Below are 25632 nucleotides of genomic sequence, written 5' to 3'. Positions count from 1 at the left end.
ATTTGACTCTCAGGTGGGACTATGGGTTATTTATTTTCATTTTTGTCACTTTTGTTAATTTTCCTATAAAATGTGCATTTATATTTTTCCTGATTACAAAGTAACTCAAAGTGACTCAGTTTACTTGATGCTAGTAAGCATCAAATAAAATGGACAAAAGGTATGAATGGGAAAAAAAAAGGTATGAATGGCTACTTCACCAAAGAAGATATAATAAGGATGCAAAGAAGCACATAAAAAGATGTTATCATTAGTCCTTAGAGAAATGCAAATTGGACCAGTACGTTAGCACCATGCACTGATCTGAATGGGAAGAAGTTGGGAGCAGGGCTCAACAGAAGGGCAGGAGGTGGCTTTGGGGAGTGGTAGGTTTACTACCTTGATCACAGTGATGGTTTCACAGGTGTTTACAATATGTAAAAACTTGTCAAACTGATGAATAAAGGAGATGTGGTATATATATGAAATGGAATATATATTCAGCCATAAAAAAGGATGTTGCCATTTGCAACAACAAGGATGGAGCTAGAGAGTATAACAGTAAGTGAAATAAGTTAGAGAAAGACAAATACCATACAATCTCGTTCATAAGTGGATTCTAAGAAACAAAAAAAAACAAAGAAAAAAAGAGCCAAAAAACCAGACTCTTACCTCTAGAGAATGCACTGGTGGTTACCCGAGGGGAAGGGATAGGGGAATGGGTCAAACAGGTGTCAGGGATTAAAGAGCACACTTATTTTGATGAGCACTGAATAATGTATGGAATTACTGAATCATTATTGAATCACTAAGATAACACTGTACATTAATTATACTGGAACTTTAAAAAACTTATCAACTGGTACACTTTAAATATGTATATGTCAATTACAGCTCAAAAAACTATAAAAACACATTCAAGTTATTTGATGCTATTAATGGCTTACTATTAAGTTTTAAGAGTCCTTCTCTTTAAAGACTCACATTGAAGTATTTAGGGGTAAAATAATATGAAGTTTGCACATGCTTTACTATAAGCCCGTACATTGGGCGTGTGTGGGGGTGTGGGTAGAGTATTATATAATAAGAATGGCCATAGTTAATACTCATTGAAGTTGGGTGTGTGTACACTCTTCCCTCCATTTTTTATGTACCTAAAATTTCCTGTCCTGTAGTGAAGATTTAAAAAGGTCCATCTTAGGTCTGGGATAAGTACAAGAATACCTTGAACATCTTATTGTGTAAGAAAATAAAGTATCTGGACAGCAACAGGCAAAAGAATGAAAGTGGACCACTTTCTTACACCATACAAAAAAATAAATTCGAAATGGATTCCAGACCTAATGTGAGACCTGAAACCGTAACAGTCCTAGAAGAGAGCACACAAGCAGTAATATTTTTGGTATCAGCTTTAGCAATTTTTTTCTAGATTAGGTCTCCTGAGGCAAAGGAAGCAAAATAAAAAATAAACTATTGGGACTACATCAAAACAAAAAGCTTCTGTACAGCAAAGGAAACAATCAACAAAACTAAAAGAAAACCTAGGAGAAGATATTTGCAAATAACATATCTGATAAAGGGTTAGTATCCAAAATATATAATGAACTGATACAACTCAACACCCCAAAAATGAATAATCCAATTAAAAATCGGCAGAAGTCTTTTTTTTTTTTTAAAGATTTACTTATTTATTTATGATAGAGAGAGAGAGAGAGAGAGAGGCAGAGACACAGGAGGAGGGAGAAGCAGGCTCCATGCCGGGAGCCCGACGTGGGACTTGATCCAGGGACTCCAGGATCGCACCCTGGGCCAAAGGCAGGTGCTAAACCGCTGAGCCACCCAGGGATCCCCGGCAGAAGTCTTGAATAGACATTTTTCCAAAGACATATACAGATGGCCAACAGACACATGAAAAGATGCTCAACATCACTCATCATCAGGGAAAGGCAAATCAAAACTACAGTAAGATATCACCTAACCACTGTCAAAATGGCTAAAATGAACACAAGAAACGACAGGTGTTGGCAAGGATGTGGAGGAAAAGGAGCCCTCTTCCACTGTTGGTGGGAATGCAAACTGGTACAGCCACTATGGAAAAGAATATGGAGGTTCATCAAAAAGTTAAAAATGGAGCTACCCTATGATCCAGGAATTGCAATACTAGATACTTACCCAAAGAATACAAAAATACTAATTTGAAGGGATACATGCACCCTGAGGTTTATAGAGCATTATCTACAATAGCCAAATTATGGAAGTATCCATTGATTGATAAATGGATAAAGAAGATGTGGTATATGTGAACAATGGAATATTACTGAGCCATAAAATGAATGAAATCTTGCCAATTTGCAAGGACATGGATGGAACTAGAGGGTATTAATAAGCTAAATGAACTAAGAGAAAGATAACCGTATGATTTCACTCATGTGGAAGTGAAGAAACAAAACAACTGAGGGGTGCCTGAGTGGCTCAGTTGATTGAGCATCTGATTCTTGATTTTGGCTCAGGTCATGGCCTCAAGATGGTGGGATCAAGCCCTCATATCATCAGGCTCTACACTCAGCAGGGAGTCTGCTTTCGATTCTCTCTTTCCCTCTCCCCCTACCTCATGTGCACACTCTCTCTCAAAAAGAAGAAGAAGAAAGAAGAAAGAAGAAAGAAGAAAGAAGAAGAAGAAATGAGAGAATTATAACATCACCATTTTGCAAGTAAACAATCAATGATCATGGTGGCTGCTACCACCAGAAAGAGACAATTAGACATTATGAGCCTCTTGATTCTTGATGGAAGAAAACACCATCACATATGATGGAGTCTTGCTGAATACCTAAACCAATGCAAGCTTCTAGATTTAACTACTGGATTACGGGATATACAGGGGACAGAAGAGCCTGTCAGGTGACACCACAGAGAGGCAGTCAGCTAAATTTAGGATGTGGGACAACTGGGACACATGGGTGGCTCAGTGGTTGGGGCTGCCTTTGGCTCAGGTCATGATCCTGGGATCTGGGATCGAGTCCCACATCGGGCTCCCTATCGGAGAAAGAGAAGGCCTGCTTCTCCCTCTGCCTGTGTCTCTGCCTGTCTGTCTCTCATGAATAAATAAATCTTTGAAAAAAAATTAAGGATGTGGGAAAATTGCAGGCAAAACTATCTGGTTTTGTCAATGAATAAATGCAAGGTGACAGAGGGAGGGGGAATCCATACACTATGAGAGACTTAAGAGACATAATAACCAAATGCAGAATTTGTTTAGAACAAATGACCTGGAAGAAAAAAAGATGTAGTACTACATTTGATTATTGACAAGTTATCTGATATCAGAGAATTGAGTTTTGTTTTAAAATTTTCTTAAAAGATTTTATTTATTTGAGAGAGAGTGAGAGAGAGAGAGAGAGAGACTACAAGCAGGGGTGGGGGCAGAGGGAGAGGGAAAAAGCAGGCTCCCTAATAAGCAGGGAGCTCAGACATGGGGCTTGATCCCAGGACTCTGGGATCATAATCTGATCTGAAGGCAGACCCTTCATCGACCGAGCCCCCCAGGTACCCCTAGTTTTGTTTTTTTAGAGATGCACAATATTTAACCTATGAAAAATAAGGTATCTTAGATTTTCAAAATAGTCAGGGTGGGGGTAGGTGGGGTGGTATCACTGCAATAAACATGTTGTAGCTGGTAAGGGTACACGGCAGTTTTGTACTATTATCTTGCTTTTGTGTAAGTTTGAAGTTTTCTTTTTTTTTTCTTTTTTTTTTTTTTAGTTTGAAGTTTTCTATAGTAAATATCTTTGCATCCTAACTTAGGTGAGAAATAAACACAGGAGTAGTTCTTCATTCCAAATGTTTCCCAAGGGGGATCCCTGGGTGGCTCAGTGGTTTAGCGCCTGCCTTTGGGCCAGGGCGTGGTCCTGGAGTCCCATCCCTTGTCAGGCTCCTGGCATGGAGCCTGCTTCTCCCAATGCCTGTGTCTCTGACTCTCTCTCTCTCTCCATCATGAATATATAAATAAAAAAATCTTTAAAAAAAAAAAGTGTTTCCATATATATATATATATATATGTATATTTTTTTAATCTCCTCTTAAGGAGCCTTTTAAAAACTTTTTTTCCGGGGATCCCTGGGTGGCGCAGCGGTTTGGCGCCTGCCTTTGGCCCAGGGTGCGATCCTGGAGACCCAGGATCGAATCCCACGTCGGGCTCCCGGTGCATGGAGCCTGCTTCTCCCTCTGCCTGTGTCTCTGCCTCTCTCTCTCTCTCACTGTGTGCCTATCATAAATAAATAAAATAAAATAAAAAATTAAAAAAAATAAATAAAAATAAATAAAAACTTTTTTTCCTCTATAACCCTGCCCCCTCCATGAAATGCTAAATACCACAGATAGACTATAAATCTGTTTATGTACTGTGGTCTTTGGAAGGGAACAAATCATATTTTAAGACTTTTATTTTCTACCCCTCACCAACCAATTGCCATAGGGGCGATACTGTTCTTGTTGGACATGCAAGATCTAAAGGAGCACTGGCCCTAGAAATCAAGTCTGAGTGTGGCCAGCCACATCATGGTCAGTACCAGAGAAAGGGAGATGACCAGGTGACTTATCTGTGGGTCCAGTGTCAGTGTGAGTGCTGAACCAGTAGAGTGGTTGGCTACTTCCTATCGGAGAAAGAAAAACCAACCACCCGGTAAGGTGGTTACGACAGCACTTCAGCAGGGAACGGTTTCTTTCATGTCTAATGAGAACAGGAACTGTACCTGGACACTAAGGCTGGTAGGATCTTATCACACACCTTTTGACCTTCTGGTTAATTGGCTAATTGTCACATGGCCAACCTCAGGGTGGGGCTGGCAGCTCAGATGTGAAGGAGCCACCTGATAAAATTTGCCTGCTTTTACCCTGGGTCCAGAATTAAGTTCCCATTTGCTCTGGTTCATATTAAGATTGCTTTTACGGATTTTGAATAGAGGGCCAACAATAATGGAAACAACAACAAACCTTCTACCTGACGACCTCCATGCCTATTCTTCAAAAATTCTGAAACTAGAGTTATTTTAGTTTTAAAATACATCTACATAGTTAACACAATGTTTTCCGAATGGCCCCCAAGTGTATTGATAAATCTCCCTTCTGTCCAAGTCTCAATCCCCAGATGAAAACATTAACAACAGTCTGTGTATCCTTCTACATATATTCCACACATATGGCAAACATACAGATACATACAAATGTGTGTATTTTCCAATGCGCTTTTATTTTCAGTGAACAGTACAACTGCCTTCCTTACTGGCACACCCAGAGTCACAGAGTCACCACCTTCTACCTTCGTCTGTACACATCTGGGTGGCACCCTATTTATTTAACCTGTTCAAATGATGGGCACTTAGCTGGTTTTCCATGTGCTGCTATTACCAACGATACTGTGGTGAATGTCTCATTTAATGACATGGGGGCTCAAAGTTTAGTTTGTACTGTGACTTTATGAAGTCACTTACCGAGGAGGAGACAGGCACACGAGGCCTGGGTGCCTGCTGGTGTTCCACAGCGAGTGTGCCCTAGAGAAGCCCAGCAAGGAGTGCAGCCAGCCCTGCCCTTGAACCCCAGACCATGCTGCCTGTGCTCCAAGTGCAAAGAAGTGAAAGTGTAGATCATGGGGTAGGCACGACTTAAATGTTAATAGTTATTGATAAACTGTATTGATAAACTGTTCTCTGAGCAGACTGCACTATATTTAGGATCCACAGAACATATGAGTTCTCTTTCCTCTTATGATGCTCTTATTCTGGACAAGATCATAGAGGGGAAAACAATGCACTTGCTTATTTTAGTTTGCACTCCTCTAATTATGGTTGAGCATTTTTTTCCCATGAGCTTATTGATCATTTGTAATTATTTTTCTCCATGCTGTCTTTTTAGGATATGTAAGTCGGTATATATTCTAGATATTTTATATTTTATTATAAATTTATAAAATTTATATTGTATTATAAATATTTTATATTTTATTATAAAATAATATATTCATTTTACAGTACAGTATATGCTAAATCCTATCTGTGGTGCAGTCACAGTGAAGAATAATTTATCAATACTTCATAAAGCTGAAGATGTGTATTGCCTGTGACCTAGTAATCTTGTTCCTCAGTATATACTAGAAAGCATAAGAACTTCCAAAGAATTTCCACAGCAGCACTGTTTCCAGTAGCAAAAAATGGAAAGAATCTCAGTGTTCACTGAAAGGACAATGCATCAACTATCATATGCTCAAAAAGAGAAAATGAGTGAACTGGAGCCAGAGGGGTAAAGGCTACTTGCAGAAGGACATGCTCTCAGTTCATGCTTCCTCTGTTAAGGTTGAGGATTTGTAAAAGAATGCTCCTAGTGTGTGTGTATGCACACGCATAATATAAGTAGGGAAACATGGCCGGTGGGGCCCCCCAGCTCTGCTGTAGGAGCATGGTACCTCTGGAAAGAGTGGGGAGCTGGGGGCTTCGGTTGTGTCTGTGATGTTTTCCCAAGGAGTGGATATGTAAATGACGGAGAGGCTGTTCTCTATATTTTTCTCAATTAAAAAAACAAAGAGGGCAGCCTGGGTGGCTCAGCAGTTCTGCGCCGCCTTCAGCCCAGGGCCGGATCCTGGAGACCTGGGATCAAGTCCCACACCGGGCTCCCTGCATGGAGCCTGCTTCTCCCTCTGCCTGTGTCTCTGCCTCTCTCTCTCCCTCTCTGTGTGTCTGTCATGAATAAATAAATAAAATCCTAAAAATAAATAAATAAAAATAATAAAAAAAAAAAAAGAGTTCACCTTATATTCCCAGAGATTTTGGGGGGGCTTCACACCTAGTGCTTTGACACGCTCCAGTTCCAGAAGGATGGCTCTTCTGTGGCTGCTGTTTTCTATGGTATATGGCGCCCTTGAAAATTCTTCCTCTGTCAGAGTTAAAAGCAACCTGTGGGGGAGGGGTAGCAGTAGGAAGAGATTTCTTTTGAGATTTTATACTGGAGGCAAACTTCACACTGAGGATTGCATCCTATCAGCATAAGTACTTCAGGCTTGAGTAAGGTACGACACTCAGTATATGAACTAACAGTAATAACAGCAAACAACTGAATGCTCAATGACACTCGGAAACTACTTCCATGAGTCATCACTGATCCATTTAACAATTCTGCCCAGTAGATGGCATGATGGCCATTCTGTGGCTGAAAAAATGGTTTGGAGAAATAAAGTGGCTCAGCCAAGGCACACCCTGGTCTCTTCTACTCTTAACCTCTGTTCATCCAGCTATGCAGTCTAACCTTTCACATACTGCAAAATGTATGTGTACAGAAAAAAAAAAAGGAAAGAAATCCAATAAAACGTTACAATTTTAAGAGTAGCTGTTTTAGGATAGTAATTTAAGAAAAATAATTGTAGATCCCTTGTCTGATCCATTCATCTGAAAACAACTCCACCTCAACAATAATTCATCGCTAAAAACATCCTTGTGCACCAGCAAGGAGGCCAGCAGGAACACAACCTGCTGTGTTGGTGGAGGAATGTAAGTTGATGTCTTTTTGTGGGTAATTTGGAAATATTTATCAAAGTTGTAAAGGTTTAGGGGATCTCTGGGTGGCTTAGCAGTTTAGCGCCTGCCTTCAGCCCAGGGCGTGATCCTGGAGACCCGGGATCGAGGCCCATGTCCGGCTCCCTGCATGGAGCCTGCTTCTCCCTCTGCCTGTGTCTCTGCCTCTCTCTCTCTCTTTCTCTGTGTATCTCTCATGAATAAATAAATAAAATCTTAAAAAAAAAAAAAAAAAAGTTGTAAAGGTTTATTTCCTTTGACCCAGAAATTGCAGTTCTAGAAATCTATCTTCTGGAAGGAAGGCAATTATGCAAACATGTATTAACTAGGTAGAGAAGAAAAAAATTATTTTAACCACAATTTGGAAGAGGTACTAATTCTTACAAAAACCAGATGATTCAAGTGGGAGCATTTGGCTTTCCTGTCCCGGGGGAAAACATGACTGGGGTGGGAAGCCGGCAGTCAGGCAACCTGGCAGGGAGCAGACAGCCGTCTGGAACAAGTCGATCAGCGGCAGTGGCTGCTCTAAGCACTGCGTGGTATGCCAAGTACTATCCCTACACATTCTCTTCGAGGAAGGAAAGACCCCAAGAAAGATGGACAGTGCTCTGGAAGAGGGCGTGGGGATATGTTGATAGGCAGAAGGAGGCCTCCCCAGGGCCTGACAATTCGATTCGGGAGTTCCTTGTATTAGGGCATTTGCTACTACATTGCTTGGAATTGCCTAGAATAGGAAAAAGGAAGCAACTCAGATTTGTTTTGGTAGAGATGAATTAAACAGACTCCAGTATATATGCATATATACACATACATATGCATATACATACACATACAGATAAACGTAGGTCTGTTTAGTATAATTGTATTTTCAAACAAACAAATAAATAACATACATTTATATGTATCTACGTATAAACATGTAAAAAAACCTGGAAAAATGTCCAGAAAGATGACAATGGCGGTTTTCTCTGAAGAGTAGAATTATGAGGGTATTTCACTTCCAACACCCTCTAGTTCTACATTCTTATTTTTAAATAACCAGCAAATATATGTTCCTCTTATAATGAAGAAGCAACAAACAAAATGTCAGTAACATAAAATGATTCAGCTGCTTTGGAAAACAGTTTGGCAGCTACTAAAAAAAGGTAAACTTAAGGAGTTACTTATGACTGAGCAACTCCACTCTAAGAGAGTATAAGAGAGTACTGAAAATGCAGGTCTACACAAAAGCTGGTATGCCAGGGGATCACAGCAGGACTGTTCCTAACAGCCCCCAAATGCAGTCAGCCAGAACGTCCACCAACGGAAGGATGCATAAATAAAATATGGCACAGCCACAAACTGGAATATCACTGTGCCATAAAAATGAATGAAGCACTGACACCCGTGACAATTTGGATGAGCCTTGAAAATGTTCTGGGATGTGAAAAAGCGAGACCCAAAAGGTCAATTCCATTCATAACAGATATCATAAACAGGCAAATCCATTGAGAGGGCAAGTGAAACGGTGGCTGCCGGGAGTGGGAAGGGGTCATGAGGGGGTCATGAGGGCTGATGGTAAAAGGGTAGGTAAGAGCTTTCTTTTTGGGGTGATGAAGATGTTCTAAAACTACTAGTCTGTGGTGATAGCTGCACACATCTGTGCCTATATTAAACATCATGGCCTGCACAATTTAACAGGTGAATTTTATAGTATGTGGGTTATATCTCAATAAAGCAGCTTAAAAAAAGTGTCAGAAGACCTTGCTTCTTACCTTCCATTGACTCTTTCTGCTAAAAATCGGTCTCTGTAGAGAGAGGCCCAAGGGCCCAGCTGCTCCAGCCAGAGGACCACTTCTTCTGCTGTCCATTTGGCCACAGCCTTATGGACCAGGAGGTCATGCTCAGATTCCCTGCTGCTCCAGTGATACACAAGCAGGACCACCTGGGCAAAGGGAAAGCTCTTAACACACAGAAAGGTCAGAGATGCCAGCTCCTCAATATGTGAGTGTGGGGCAGGGGCAGGAAGAGGCTGAGGATGGAGGGAATGGTGGCAAGCCGGTGCAAGGAAGCATAGCAACACCACTGCCACAGAGGGCTGGGCAGCAGAAGTCTCAGTGGGATCCTCTCATTGCCAGTGGGGGCACCCTAAGGGATCAGGGACTGGAACAGAACTCACTGCAGAGCATCTGGAGGCAATGTACCCTTGACTCTAACATCTTGGCTGATTTAATGGACTTATGTTCCTTTTTTGCTGGAAAATTTGTAATCTTGAAATTGTTATAGCATGTAACTGAAAAGAAAATAATAGTCTCAGGATGCCTGTGTGCCTCAGTGGTTGAGCATCTGCCTTCAGCTCAGGGCGTGATCCTGGTCCGGGGATCAAGTCCCACATTGGGCTCCCTGTGAGGAGCCTGCTTCTCCCTCTATGTCTCTGTTTCTCTTCTGTGTCTCTCATGAGTAAATAAAATCTTTAAAGAAAAAAAAAAGAGAAAGAAAGAAAACAGTCTCTACATGGGATGTTAGTAAAGTGCTGGGCTTGAAACTTGACCATCAGGGTGGACATGGTCTTGAATTCCAGTTCTAACACCTTCCTGCATCTGTCTTCTTACCTTTAAAATGGGAATAATAGGGGCGCCTGGCTGGCTCAGTCGGTAAAGCATGTGATCTTAATTTTGGGGTTGTGAGTTCAAGTCCCATGCTGGGCATGGAGTTTACATTAAAAATAATGATAACAATAATAATAATAAGAAATAAACAGATAGAATGGGAATAATAATGGTGGCTATTGCAGAGGTTAGGAAGAGCATGAAACAGAATAAAGCTAACAATAACTGGGCTCTGAATATCACATTATCTACTTGAGTATGTAGCATCCTGGAAAAATCATACAACCCAGCAGATCTCCAGGCATGCAGTGAATCATCACATGCAGGTATGCCATCAATTTCAACAGAACTGACTTAAAAAAAAACAAACCAAAAAACCAGAACTGACTTCAGTGGAAACTGGAGGGAAGGGGGCAGAGAAACACAGTGATAAACTTACTGCCACACCAGTTAAAGCGGTGAGCACTCCAGAAAAGAATCCCCCGCCTCTCTGCGGATTCACTCGGCCTGTGTTGGGAGCTAAAGGAACTTGATCATTCCCATATTTCTGAAAGGCTGCGAGACTCTGGACTATGTCATTATTCTGCTGAATGTCTTCAAATCGCATTCTAATGGCATCAGGAAATAATTTTTCAATGGCATCCCTATGAAGAGGAAAAAAAAAATCACAAGATGGTTGTTTGTCTAAATATACTTATAATGTTTAGAAGCCAAAATCAAACTAACATTCAATATTTCATAATATACAAGCACTTTTGAAGAACAGACAAGAAGGTCAGTTAGGCCCTGTTGATGACAGCAAAAAATCTGAAACAACTTACATGTCCACTGTTAGAGAAACGGTCAAATAAAACATGGTCTATTCACATGATGGAACACTACATAGTTCTAAAAATGAATTTACTGCTTTCACTTGTATCAAGATGGATAAATTTAAGACATACGTATCATTGAATGAAAACAGTAAACTGTAGAACCGAGTAGATAGTGCACAACTGATGTGAGGAAATACTTGCATTTCCTATTGATACATAATGTTTGAAAGTATTTTTAAAAATCTGAAGGACACTGTGTGTTATGCTATATGTTGATAAATTGAACTCCAATAAAAAATATATACAAAAAAATCTGAAGGAAATCATAGCTAACTCATAGCTGAAATGACTGGGTGAAAAGGGAAGGAAAGATGGCAAGATGGGGAAGAAGAGGTCAAAGGGGTCTTTAACTTTATCAATACTAATTCCAATCTTTTAAAAAGAAGATAAACAAATGAAGGTTTCTATGTATTGCTGATATTATTAAAAATTAATTCATAAAGAGGAAAGCAAGTAGAGTTGAGTAGTAAGAGGGAAACCATTAGGTCCTACTATAGAGCTCTCTTCATTTTCAATTACACATAATCAGAGAATCTTCCTTCAACATAAGATTGACCTTTAGGTTAACAAGGCTGACAGGTAAGAGCAAAGAGTTTGTCAATGTGTCTCAGATGAAAAAGAGCAGGTTAGGGACGCCTGGGTGGCTCAGTGGTTGAGCGTCTGCCTTAGGCTCAGGTGTGATCCCTGGGTCCTGGGATCTAGTCCTGCATTGGGCTCCACATGGGGAGCCTGCTTCTCCCTCTGGCTAGGTCTCTGCCTCTCTATGTCTCTCATGAATAAATAAAATCTTTTTTTTTTTTTTAAAGATTTTATTTATTTATTCATGATAGTCACACACAGAGAGAGAGAGAGAGAGAGAGAGGCAGAGAGAGAAGCAGGCTCCATGCAGGGAGCCCGATGTGGGATTCGATCCCGGGTCTCCAGGATCGCGCCCTGGGCCAAAGGCAGGTGCTAACCCGCTGCGCCACCCAGGGATCTCCCGAATAAATAAAATCTTAAAAAAAAAAAAAAAAAAGAATAGAAAAAGCATGTTAGGTTAATGTCTTCCTGGAATTTTCTGGTATTCTGTAGGTATCAAGGCAATAGAAGAAAAGCTAGGTCTCAAAGACCTCACAAGTACATTATAAATATTATGAACAGAAGCAGAACAGAATCTACTACCTGAAAGGTCTTACCATTTGTTGTATGAGACGATGCATGGGAAACTACCTCTATTGATACAAAAACTGGAACAGAGATTAGTCAAAGATGATGAATGAAAATCAGCATCAAAAGGAATTATACAGAATTGTGGAGTTATATCACTTTCTCTATTAGATCTGGGGTGTTCTCAGTGGATACAAATCAATAAAAAGTGTTATACAACAAAGGATTATAAGCAATGGTTTGATAACCAGAATTTCTTTTCCTCCTTTATGAAAATCACAAACAGATCACGGTCACCCATAAGGGAGTCTGGATCTGCAGTCCTTGAGCTCCCTGCCTCACACACGCCAGCAGATCTAGAATGTGACCATGGTGGGGGGCAGCTCGGCACCTCTGGCCTTCTCAAACCTAGCTGCTCCCATGAAGAGAAAACACATTGTGCCAGCTGTTATGGGCTACTGATAAGGACTGAACTTTACCTGAGGAGAATATTGACTTTGGGGAAACCTTCCCATTTTTCTCTGCATTCCGGACACTCTGTTTTCTTCGAAGAGGCCCACCATAAAGCTAGGCAGTGCCGGCAGAAGCTGTGCCCACAGTTCAAGGTGGTGGGGTTAACCAGGATGTCATAACAGCAGTGGCAAGAAAATTCACTAACAGAAATCTGAGGGCTGGTGCTCTTGAGGGGATCATCGTTGTCATGGGTCACTGCGTTCAGATCGTTTTGCGGAGACTCTTCCATCTCTTAGCAAATTCTGGGATGCGCAGGCACAGAAAACTTCAGACTTAGAAAACTGTTGTAAAGCATCATTAAATCTAGAAAAAAAAAAAAAGACAACAGAACTAGGACACACAGTTTGAGATTACTGCCATTCTACCAAAGCTGATTTTTAAATGTGACCAATTTAATGTCTAAAAATTCACATTCCATAAACCAATAAACCTCACTGAATTTCCTTCTGCTCTGTCATATTTCTGAAAATTAGGGGAAGCAAAACAATGTAAAGCTTGATAGACTTGGGGTGGTGGAGAATGCGAGATCTTTCTTTTGCACTAACTTACTTGGAAAATATAATTTCTCTGGCCTGTTTCCCCAATTTCTCAAGTCTTTTCATGTGTATGATTTAAAAACAAAAGCAAAACCAAAACAGCTTCTTGGGCCAGTAAAATGTCTGGAGTTGGCAATAACAGATGTACTTCATGTAAATAATGCCTTTTTAAAAAAAATCCAAACAAATCTGCCTTCCCGTTAGGTAATTATTTCATAAACATGTGCTTTTAGATACTCTCACAGAAAGAGTACCAGGCAGGAAGTAAGTGAAACTTGTTTTCAGAGGGGCCCTGTGCCAGGTAAACTCCCCTGGGGCTCCATTTACCCTTTCCCCCAAATCAACCCAACACACATCACACCCTCTGGATTTGGCCAGTTTGGTGCCAGAGAAACACACTAATGTTGCTAGTAAGCAAACAGCAAGGGACCTCACTCTTCTTATTTTTATCTGGGTCTTAGTAGATTGTTTTATAGAGAGGCAGTATGGTGCAGAACACCATGGAGTTAAAATCCCAGCTTCTCATCAATCATGCACTCCATGACTATGTTTCAGTTATTTGAGCTTACTGAATCCCGTGTTCTCAATTGTGTAACGATGGTGAACAGAAACCTTCAAAGCTTCTTGTGAGGATCAGAGACAGTTAAAGTGGCAAGGAGAGTGTATGGTGTAAATATATGTAGTGTATGGTGTGAACAGCAGCTAATGAAATGATTCTTCATACCATTTCTGGTATTAGGACAAAGCAGGCGCTGGCTGGGAAGTTTCTCCACTTTGCTATTGTGAAGACAAAGTATGTCAATCACCGTTCATCACCCATAGTGCTCATGCAGAGAATGGCTCAAAGTTTTCCACTTTGCAGGTACAGTGGTTAAGAAACAGGCGTCAGGGCTGGGCTGCCTGCATTCTTTCTCTCTGCCACTCACGAGCTGCGGGGACTGGACTTCGTGAGGACTCAGCTTCCTCATGTCTAAGTAGGGGTGGTAATAGCATTGATCCCCACTGGGAGGTTTTAAGAATTAAGCATGAGAATACAAGCGGAAGTGCCTTGTACAGAGTCTAGCACATGGTAAGTAAACCATATACGGTAGCAAGTTACCTGCTTTCCAAATATAGTCATGAGAATTTTATCACCTTTTATTTATTTTTAAAGATTTATTTATTTTAGAAAAGAGAGAGGGAGAGTGGGGAGGGGCAAAGGGAGGGGGAGAGAGAAACTCCAACAGATTCTGTACTGTGCATGGAGCCTGACCTGGGCCTGGATCTAAAGACCCTGAGATCATGACCTGAGTGGAAACCAAGAGCCACCCAGGGGCCCCAAATTGTATTACCTTTTACAGAGTGACGTATGACACTTATATAGAAAGCACTATATTTTAAGCAAATCTAGGGGCGCCTGAGTGCTCAGTCAGTTGAGCTACTGACTCTTCATTTTGGCTCAGGTCATGATCTCAGGTTGTGAGATCAAGTCTGGTGAAGTCCGGCACTCAGGACAGAGTCCGTTTAAGGTACTTTCTCTTTCCCACTCCCTCCTTCTTGACTCCTTCTCACAACTCTTTTTCATAAATAAATAAATAAATAAATAAATAGGCAAATCTATGAACAAAAACTAGAAGAAAATACTGTGAAGTATTTGTAGTGGTTGTGGGTATGTTGGGTGGGAAGGGTTGCAATTCTTTTGGTTTTCTGTATTTATCAAGTTGTTCTTAATGAAAATGTATAATGTTATAATAATTGTAAAATATATATATACAAAATTGTAAAAACAAAACAAAAAAAAACCCACATTCCTTTTGGCCCAATACCAGCGGGGGGATTTTTAACTCAAAGAATAAACACAACTGAATTTTAAACTCAGTGTGAAAGCAGAATACAAATTCCTCATGAGTACTAAAAAGATAATTAGGCAAAGATAAATGTAAAGTTAAAAGATAAACATAAGATACAAAAATTTAAAATATAGTAAATCAAATTAACACAGTTATTCACAATAATAAATAATAGTAAAGAAGGGAGAAATCTTTTGTAGAGGCCTAAACTGTTTTTTCTGGGGCACCTGGCTGGGTCAGTCAGTGAAGCATGTGATTTTTGATCTTGGGGTCATGAGTTTGAGCCCCATGATGAGTAAAAGGGGTTACTTAAAAATAAAATCTTAAAAAAGAAAAACAAAAAACCTCTGTTGTTTGGAAGAGTTCATATAAATGTTCTTAATGACAATCTCTAAATCATTTCTGATAATTCTATTTGCTTATTATTTGTATGTTTAGGAACATTAAAAAAATTCCTAAGTGTTTTCCTTTCGGCAGTCTCTTCAAATTGCTAAGGAAATAGGAGATCTTATACAGGATTTTAGAAAAATAAATCATTTTGATAAAGTAGTTCCTTTATCTGGTTAATATTGGTTAAACAACCACCACGAGGAGAACAGTATTCTAGGAAACAATAGTTGAACCACTGCTATTTATTTACTTACTTATCATCATTTAAAAATATTTTGTTTATTTGAGAGAGTGCCAGCGCTCTTACAAGAGCAGGGGTAGGGAGGGGCAGAGGGAGAGGCAGGCTCCCCGCTGAGCAGCCCCCCTCCCCCCCCACCCCAAGACAGGGCTTGATTCCAGGACCCTGGGATCAGGATGTGAACCAAAGGCAGACGCTTAACCAAATGAGCCACCCAGGTGCCCTGAACCACTGCTATTTATTGAGATTCTATGAGCTGAGCAGTGTGCAGGCCCTTTAGGTACATTCAGGATCTCATCTGGATTCAGTGTCAGAGGAAAGATCCCAAGGCTTCCAATGAGGGCTGGGCAGGGGGTCAGAAAAGAGGGGCCTGATGTGGGCACTGCTTGTCAGTGTTTTTTCATGGGGAGCAGTGAGTGACCCTAGAGTGACAGGTCTGGTACAGGGGGCTTTTGTGCCTAGTTAGTGACAGGTGGGTCTACATAAACGTTTCAGGGGCAATCAGATCAGCAAAGCTGTGCTTGAGGATGACAAATCCCTCAGGAAGGAGGGCAAGACTAGGATAACTTAGAAATAAAATGTTTATCACTCTGGGACAAAGGTAACAAAAAATGAAAAGAGCAAAGGAATGAAAGGTGATAAAGGCATCAATGTATCTGAGAGACATTAAGAAAATAATGTATGGGTTCTTGTGACTAGAGAGAAAGAATGATCAAAGATGCTGCCTAGGTGTCAGAGCTAGGGAAGAAGAAAGGTACTTGTGATAGAAATGGGTCACTGTGACTGCATGGGGCCAGTCTTAAAAAGAAGTGGAGTTTTGGAAAAGTTGAGTTTGAGGTAATGATGACTTCCAAATAGATGTGTCTAATGAGCAGCTGGAGATACAAAACTGTAGTTGGAAGGAGGTCAAGGAGGCCTTCAAAGTGATCTGCAGAGAACTGACAATATGTACTGAGAAATTGTCATTTCTCACCAATTAGCCTTTTAAAACTAGGAGGTAAAAGCGGTTCCTAGCTTACAGGCTCTGAAAGTTTGTTTTTTTTTTTTCTCATGGGAGAAAACAAACCGCACGCTGGCATCTAAAATGTCTTTTTAAGTTGTATTTTGAAAAGCTGAAGTAGCCACTAACTTTGTCTTAAAAAATTGTCTTTAACAAACTAGAAAAACAGCACAGACTTTGATTATATCTTAGGAATGTTGCTAGCTTCAGGTTACCCTCAATCCAAAATGTGAAAGCTAAGGGAGAAAGAATACACGTCTTAACCAAAGTCAGTTAATGTCTTCTATTTCTGTCTGGCTGCATTTGGGTTATTTCCATGAGGGAAAGCAGCACTTTCAGAGGAAGAAAGCACCTCTTAAGTGATAAAATGTAGCTCAGACACTCAAGTTCCAAACAGCAGGTCAACACATCCTCCTGCACTGGCAATGATTAAAGGCCTCTTTGAGGAGACCAGTTCTCGAGGATGTTTATAGATGTTCTCTATAAACTCAGCCCACAGCAGGAGCCGTGGGAGGGTTTGCTGGCTCTTTAGGAGTCCCTTCACAAGTAAGTACGCATTAGAATGTCCCTGTGGCCCCCTGTCCTTTTTTCCTCTCAAAGACCCCAGAGAGGACTGGTAGGTGATGGGGGTGGGGGGACCACAGACGGACTAATTCCATTCTCCACCCCTGGTGCCCTGGTTCACGTGGATACACTTTGGTTTGTGTTTAAGCCTCACACGAAATGACAAGTGTTAATTATCTAGTTCAAAACTAAGGAGGGAGAATGCCTGAGTTTGGAAAAGTCTGTGAAACTGCAAACAGAGGTGAGTTTAAAATGACAGGTTGCCCACCACAGAATTGAAGAGTACAGCAAACCTCTGGAGACTGAGTCACTCTGAGGTGTTGTGGTTTCTTGAATCAAAATTTGCATCTTCAACTGATATCTGGCACGTCTCTTGACATGCCCCAAAATTACATGCCAAAGTTGTGTTTGTTCATATGAGTGTAATATGACCACTTGCCTGAAGGAAATCTATACTTGTTAGGCTTTCAAAGAGGATTACCCGAATGAAGTTAAAAACTACCATGTAGGGATCACTGGTTGAGCATCTGCCTTTGGCTAAGGGCGTGATCCTGAGGTCCTGGGATCGTCTCCCACATCAGGCTCCTCGCAGAAAGCCTGCTTCTACCTCTGCCTATGTCTCTGTCTCTTGTGTCTCTCTCATTAACAAATAAATAAAATATTAAAAAAAAAACCTACTGTTTATCCACCAGGATAGACTTAAAAAAAAATTTTTTTTTAACATTTAGAGAGTGAGAGCACTCACACATGCAGGGGAGAGGGAGAGGGAAAGGGAAAGAATCCCAAGCAGACTCTCTGCTGAGTGCAAAGCCTCACCTGGGCTGATCTCACAACCCTAGCATTATGACCTGAGTTGGAACCAACAGTCAGACACTTAAGCCACCCATGTGCCCCAGGACAAAGACTTAACAAAAATTTATTTATTTTAGAGAGAGTGAGATAGTGCAAGTGGGAGGGAAGGGCAGAGGGAGAGGGGGAGGGAGAGAATCTCAAGCCGACTCTGTGCTGAGTACAGAGCTTGAAGCAGGGCTCGATCCCATGACCTGAGCTGAAATCAGGAGCAGGACACTTCACCGACTGAGCCACCCACGTGCCCCCAGGATAAAGAGTTTTTAATGCTCTACATCCCTCTGCTTCCTAGAGTGATTATTATAATGAGCTACCTGGTGAGCCTTTCCACAGTGATGCAATATTACTGTCGTGAACTTCCACCCTCTGTGTCCTGGAACAGTCTCCGCATGGGCAGCCACCAAGTCTATCGTGGTGACATCTGGCTTTTGGACAGGCTTTCACATGGTGCTCCTCTTTCTTACCCTACCCTCTCTTTCTTTCCTCCTCTTCTCTCCCTTTCTCTTGAATTCAATACCGGCAATTCAATGAAAAAAAATCTGACTTCATATAAAAATCCAGACTTCTGGCTTCTGTTGAAATAAGTCAGATGATCTGGCATGACTAGGATGTCATATGGAGTGACAAGAATCAGCTTGAGCTAGGTAACTCTGAAGCTACACCCTTCAGATAGGGCATGCCCCGCTCAGGTTTGCTAGTCCTCACCCACTCACTTTTCCTCATTTCTGTTTCCGGTCTGACCTCGGGCATATCTGTGTGAATATTTGTGTTTTCATAACCTCTCCCTTAGGTGATGCCTTCAGAGTCTACTGAGGAGTGTATGATGCTTCTTGGGTTACCTGGTCTTGGGCTAGCATGCTTTAGTTGTGTCAGCTTACAGTTTTCCTGCCCCTTAATTTGCGGGCAGGTTGTTTACAATCATTGCTGAGAAAGTGATTGCCTATAAGGTCTTCCAAAAAGTTTTCTAAATTACTGCTTCTATTCTCCTTTACCTTCAGAGGCCAGATATCCATGTTCAGTAGGTTCTATGTGTGAAAGGCTCTGGATGGATCTGAGAGCAAGTCTAAAAATTCTAAGTTGGCTTTAGTCTTATTATATCCAGAGACCCAGGTCAAAATGAATTAAGTGAGAGTTTGTGGGCTCTTCCATATATCAAATATTTAGTATAGACCTTTGCGACACCTGCTTTAATATTTTGGAGTTATTTACTTCCTGGCCCTGAGAAACAGTATAATTTTTTCCGATGTTTATTTGCACCATATAACAATGGTGTGTACACCTCAGTTTTACAATCACCAGACAGTTTTTGAGTCCCAGCTTCACTGTTTATTAGCCATGAGACTGTGGGCAAATTACTCACTTTCGCCAAGTCTCCCATTAACATAGAAAGGAATGGGGTTCCTACCGCCTACCTCACATGAGCATTAAAGAGACACATGTAAGCACTAGCACATAGGAAGCATTCAGTAAATGTGGTCTCCTCTTCCACTTCATGGTCCATATGTCTGACACTTTCCCACCATGTAAGTGAGAAATCCCAAAGGTTCTCATGCTCATGCCATATAATCAACAATTTGTTCTGATATCTCACCAATGTAACTTTTAAAACACCTGGAGAGATTTTTACTTCCTGAGGAAAATACCATCTCTAAAATTTCAGTGTCCAGAAATGGCATAAAGCTTTGGAAAACACAAATACGTAAAATATAACATGAACACACTGTACAGTTGATTTCTTCTTCAACGTTCATAGGGTTTGGTCTGTTGGCACAACTGATAGGTAACAATTATCACAGTCTGATGACTTGGGCAATTTCAAGATCTCTATCACTGGAACCTTTTCTAGGTTTCCCCCAAAGAAATACCTAACTGACATGCTATAGTTATCTGAAAAATCTATGAAGGAAGAAAAAGGGCTGAGATACAATCTCCCAATTATTCTGTGTGATTAAAGAACTTGCAAGGGGGATCCCTGGGTGGCGTAGCGGTTTGGCGCCTGCCTTTGGCCCAGGGCATGATCCTGGAGACCCGGGATCGAATCCCACGTCGGGCTCCCGGTGCATGGAGCCTGCTTCTCCCTCTGCCTGTGTCTCTGCCTCTCTCTCTCTCTCTGTGACTATCATAAATAAATAAAAAAATAATAAAAAAAAAAATTAAAAAAAAAAAGAACTTGCAAGGAACTTGGCTACTGCTCCCTTGAAAGGAAAATTGTTTGCCTTGATCAACTACTTATCTGTGGGTTCATCTAACCGACTACTCTCTGGAAGGAGGTTGCAGCACTGCTATCACCTGTTCGATGCCTCAGTAACCCCAAGAGCAATTAATACAATAATTTGCATTGAGTTTATCAGAGAGGAATGCATTAATTCTGAGTTTAAGTGGAGAATTTTTTTAAAAGATTATTTATTTATTTATTCATGAGAGACACACAGAGAGAAGCAGAGACACAGGCAGAGGGAGAAGCAGGCTCCCTCCAGGGAGCCCGATGTGGGACTCTATCTGGGACTCCGGGATCACGCCATGAGCTGAAGGCGAGTGCTCAACCGCTGAGCCACCCAGGTGTCCCTCAGTGGAGAATTTTTATACCTTAGCTTATAAAGATGTCATGTAATGACTGATAACTCTTTAGAAGTCATAATCTTCAAAGTGCTTTGTTCACTGGCATAGAATTACAGTTCTACCTCTATTCAACAAAATGTTTACTGTGACAAGAGTACATGCCAGCATTTTAGGAATAATCCTTTGGAAGACTAATTTATTGGGATTCCAGCCTGAAAATATAATCTCAATCATAATTAGCAAAGATGTTTCACTGCAAGAATACAGAAACTTTGGCTTCCTATGGGCCTTTAAATAGGCTATTTATTCCTTGTCATTACAAATTACACGACAACAAAGAATAATGACCATTGCTAATATTTACTGAGTCCTTATAATGTGAAACGCAACTCTATGAGATAATTATTACTCTCACTCCATTTTACAGATGAGAAAATGGAGACGTCATTAATATAGGGCAGAGTCAGGTACTGAATCATGGTCTCAATAAAATGTGACCTCGTAACTCTATATTATCCCAATAACATAATCAGTAATAGCTAATGGTTCGAAGGACTAATTTGCTCCTTTATGCTGCTATTAGAAAGCTGCGAAGTCCAAACTGGAGAAAATAAACTAGGATGTGAGAACACTGCGTTTTGGAACACGAACTCCAGCTTGTGGCTGTTAGGGAGCATGGGGTTCCATGAGATAAATAAGCAGAAGCAGTCACAATAGAAATAGGGGTTAGAGGGGCACCTGGCTGGCCCAGTAGGAAGAGATGCAACTTTTAATCTCAGGGTCATGAGTTTGAGCCCCACACTGAGATTAAGTAACAGAGATTACGTAAATGAATAAATAACTAAACAAACAAACCTTAAAAAAAAAAAAAAAAAAAAAGACACGGGGTGCCTATTTCTGCCACCCCAGGCCTACTTCTGGAGACACCACTATATACACTAGTAGAATTACTACAGACATTTTAAACGTCCAAAGAATGACTGCACACTTCTAGTGACTATGAGATACAAAGAAATGTGCCCACATGTAAGCAAGGCAAGGGTAAGAAATAGCAATAAAAAGAAAATATATATATATAATATATACACACACACACACACACACACATATTAAAGAGAATATTATGTGTATTTCTTGTAGGTGGCAGAAACTGGCTTTCATTAATACAAGAGAAGCATTTCCGGGCTCTTACCATACCAACTCTTATCCAAACAGATTTTCTTTCTGGAAGGAGTCAGAAATTACCAGGGCAAAGGTAGCTAGCTAACTCACAGGAGGTTGACTGGCTGCCTGAACTTTGAGGCATGATTTACTGCTCGTGAGAGGTACTGGGCAGAACAACACACAGAAGGCTGTTCTGGCTCTCCGAGACTGATTTTGTTTATGTTACGTGGCATATACTCAGTGACCTATCCTGTACTAAATGCTGTAGATGTCAGTAACTTGTGATTGAAAAAACTGGTCAGTAAGCAGACTTCAGTTATCAGTTTGAGTTTCCCTCTCTAATCAAATTCTGAGCTCTTTTAGATCAGGTATCAAGCCATGGAGTTCTATTATTGTACCTGAAGTAGCTGGCACAAAGATGGGTTCTGGACATTTGCAGATGAAAATCAAATCAACGTATATCTGACCCCCTATTGTAGTAATTTCTTTAGAATCTCTGACAGAATCACCTGCAAGGTTGGTGAACCTGAATAAGGATATCTGAGAGAGAGAGGCCCAGGAATGTACACGTTGGGCTCCCTGCATGGAGCCCGCTTCTCCCTCTGCCTGTGTCTCTGCCTCTCTCTCGTGAATAAATAAAATCTTTAAAAAATAAATAAACAAAGCCCTTAGGAGATGCTTGCGCATACAGACATTTGGGGACTAGAGAGCTGTTGCATACGAATAAATAAATATATATACCTAAATATGTTTCAGACAAGGTACGGGTAAGGTGTGAGCAAAATAAAGTTCAAATAACACTTCCAACATCATTTCCTCTTCTCTCCAATCTCTCCTCTCTCCAATGTCTGAATCATCCTCCTGGAGCAAAATTCCAATCAAATGTTTCCTTTGCTCAAAACCTTCTTGACCATGAGAAATTAAAGCTCATAATTGTAAGCTTGTCATTTAAGAATCTTTATGGAATGCTAAACAAATCAACACAACTTTTTAATGAGGCTTTTTTTTTTTCCCCCCCTAAAGTAGGCTACATGCCCATAGTGGAGCTAGACTTCATGACCTTGAAATCATGAGTCCCATGTCCTATGGACTGAGCCAGCCAGGAGCCCCAATACAAATTTTTAAGTAGAGTAGTAGAAAGTCTGGAGCCAGAAAGACTGATTTCAAATCCCAGCTCTACCAATTCATGGTGTGACCTCAGGCAAGTCACTTAATCTCTGCCTCCGTGTCCTCAACTATAAAACGGGGATATTAATACTACATTAGTGATAAGGGTGTTGATAGGAGTAAATGAATAGATGCACCACACTCAGAATAGTGCCCAGCACATAAGTGCAACATAAATGTTAGCTAATATTATTATTATAATTATCTCCTACTTCTTTAGTTACCAATGACACTTTGGTCCCATCTCTTAATTCCTGCTCCTTGGTCCATTTTTCTGTAACACACTGTTCCCATCATCTGTAATGCAGCTCCACACCTTCACTGGGTCAAAAGTATTCAACTGACAAGATCCAAATTCTCAAGATGCATGTGGGTGGCTCAGTGGTTGGGCATCTGCCTTCTGCTCAGGGTGTGATCCCGGGGTCCTGGGATCCAGCCCAGCATCAGGCTCCCCGCAGGGAGCCTGCTTCTCCCCCTGCCTGTGTCTCTGCCTCTCTCTGTGTGTCTCTCATGAATAAATAAAACCTTTAAATCAAATTAACCCTTCCTGCCTCTGTGCATTCATGTAACTTTGATTTGTGCGTCTTTCCTCATCTCCTGGACTGTAATTTCCCAGGAGAGCCTTGTATACTCAAAACAGTTCTTAGGAACAGAGAGAAGTGAGTTCCAAACAGGTCGCAGTTATTCTCCCCGGGTCTCCTCTTCCCCATTCTTAAGTCCAAGATAATAATAATATCTACCTTGAAGGAGGTTTAGATGTAAACTCTATCCACGGGTACTCAAGAGAGCCTAGAGAACAACAACAGATCTATTAACAGTTGGCACTTACGGAGTGCCGGTTACGTGAGTAGGGTCAGCGCCAAGCGGTAGGGCACGAAGTCTTTCCAGCACGTCTATGCAGACAGGCAGAGAAACGCAGAACACATCTGACACCCAGACTGGCTGTTTACGAAACAGCTTTGACAAGAACAAACCGAACCACCTAAACTCACACGTGCACCCTGAGCCGCCGGCTCGGGGCTGTGCCTGGAGAAGAGAGGAAAGAGCTTCTTCCTCCTATTGGCCTTTCCGAGGGTGACATCAAGACCACCCTCCAAAGGACCGACCAATGGGCTATAGCAGGGAGGACCCCACGGCGACAGCTGAGGGCATGACAGCGTCGGGGCTCTTTCTCTTCTCCATCAAAGTTGGGGGGCGGAGGGGGAGGGGAGGGTGGCCGCCCAGCGACCGGCTAAAGATCCTCAGTTAAGACGCAACCCGATTCTCGGTTACCCTCTTTTTGTTTTTTTCTTTCTTTAAAGAAAACTCCCTTTATGCACAAGTTCCCACTAGGAGCCGCGGAATCAGAGCGGCTGGGTTCTCGCCGAAACGCAGCGCGACTTTTTTGCGGTTTCTCTGTTGCCTTTTGTGCGCGTCCGTTACCCTGTTTGATAACGGGAGCCATCGTTCCGCTTTCGGGCAGGAACTGCCTCGCCGGCCGGACCCGCCGAAGCCCAGGTTATCAGGGGCCTGACGGATTCTGGACGCGCCGCCCAAGGCTGCGGCTGCGGCTGCGGCTGCGGCTCCGGCGGGGCGGGCGTCCCTTCGTCCCCCGCCCGCCCAGGTGCACGGAAGCGATGCCCCCTCCCTCCCGCCCCGGGGAGGTCCCGGAGCGGCCAGCTGAGCCCGACCCCCGAGGGCACGCAGGCGAGACCCGCCGGGCAAGGACGCGGGCGGAAGAGCGGCCGCCCGGGGGTCCGCGCCCCGCGGCCCGGACGGCGCCGCTCGGGACCCGGCCTGCCTGGAGCCCCGCGCACCCTCTCCGACCCGTCCCTCCCCGCCGCCCGGATACCCAGCCCGGGCCTCCCTGCCACGCCGGCGCTTACCTCCGCACTCCTTCCGGGCCCACCCGGCCGCCAGCCGCCTCCCGGACCCCCGCGGAAGCGGAGAAGGAGGCCGCTCCACTTCCGGAAGTGAGCGAGGCCTCACTGCGGAGGAGCGTGCCCCCGGCCCGCGACCATAGAGAAGCCGCGCCCGCCGCCCAGCCCGCTCAACCCCGCGACCTCCCCGCTGCCTAGAGCGGCCACTCCCCGGACCAGGACTTGGGCGCATGCGTGCCACTCCCATCCCGCCCTTTCCAGGGCTGCGGCTGGGCTGTTCCAGCCCGAGGGCGAGGCGGGTGTCACGTTCAGGTCGTCCCGGGAGCGTGTTTCTGTGTCTGGAGGAAACAGCTTCCTCCAGAAATGAAATATTATAAGACCGCACTGTAGTGCCCGTTTTTTTTTTTTTATTGTTAGTTTTTTTGTTTGTTTTTTGCCTTCGTATGGTAGGCAGAAAAATCCCAGGACCTTGGCTGAAGTTCCATTTGCAGTATTAAGAACTGGAATTAAAATGACTTTATCACCATGTTTTTCTCCCAGTGTCTTGGTCTCTTGAGAATAGATTGTGTTTTGCTTTTATTTTTTTTTTAAAAAAGATCTTATTTATTCCTGAGAAGGAGAGACATAGGCAGAGGGAGAAGCAGGCTCCCTGTGGGGGCCTGATGTGGGACTCGATCCCAGGACCCCTGGGATCATGCCCTGGGCCATCTAGGCGTCCCTGATTACCTGGTTTAAAACCACTGGCCCCAGAAATAAATAAATAAACAAACAAACAAACCATAAAACCACTGGCCTGGAGGTTTGTTAAACTGATCAT

General features: G+C 42.3%; 1 protein-coding gene across 3 annotated transcripts in view; it reads right to left on the bottom strand.

Moving 5' to 3' along the window:
- BFAR (bifunctional apoptosis regulator) overlaps positions 1–25019 on the bottom strand; it is a 31115-nt gene extending 6096 nt beyond the window's left edge. The window contains exons 1-6 of one of the 3 annotated variants that reach the window (XM_072835862.1): positions 24822–24923; positions 23697–23745; positions 12627–12963; positions 10566–10770; positions 9293–9462; positions 6779–6923 (exon numbers count right to left, since the gene is read on the bottom strand). In XM_072835862.1, coding sequence (XP_072691963.1) covers positions 6779–6923; positions 9293–9462; positions 10566–10770; positions 12627–12889 — 783 coding nt within the window. In that variant the 5' untranslated portion in view covers positions 12890–12963; positions 23697–23745; positions 24822–24923. Of the gene's footprint in view, positions 1–6778; positions 6924–9292; positions 9463–10565; positions 10771–12626; positions 12964–23696; positions 23746–23785; positions 23907–24821 lie in introns of those variants that run through there. The other 2 variants (XM_072835861.1, XM_072835863.1) reach the window with 2 other exon arrangements.
- Positions 25020–25632: the final 613 nt, after the last annotated feature.

This window comes from Canis lupus, chromosome 8 (assembly GCF_048164855.1).
Source record: "Canis lupus baileyi chromosome 8, mCanLup2.hap1, whole genome shotgun sequence".
Lineage (NCBI taxonomy): Eukaryota > Metazoa > Chordata > Mammalia > Carnivora > Canidae > Canis > Canis lupus.
Note: the sequence above shows the minus strand (reverse complement) of the source record. Positions and strands in the feature narration are given on the sequence as shown.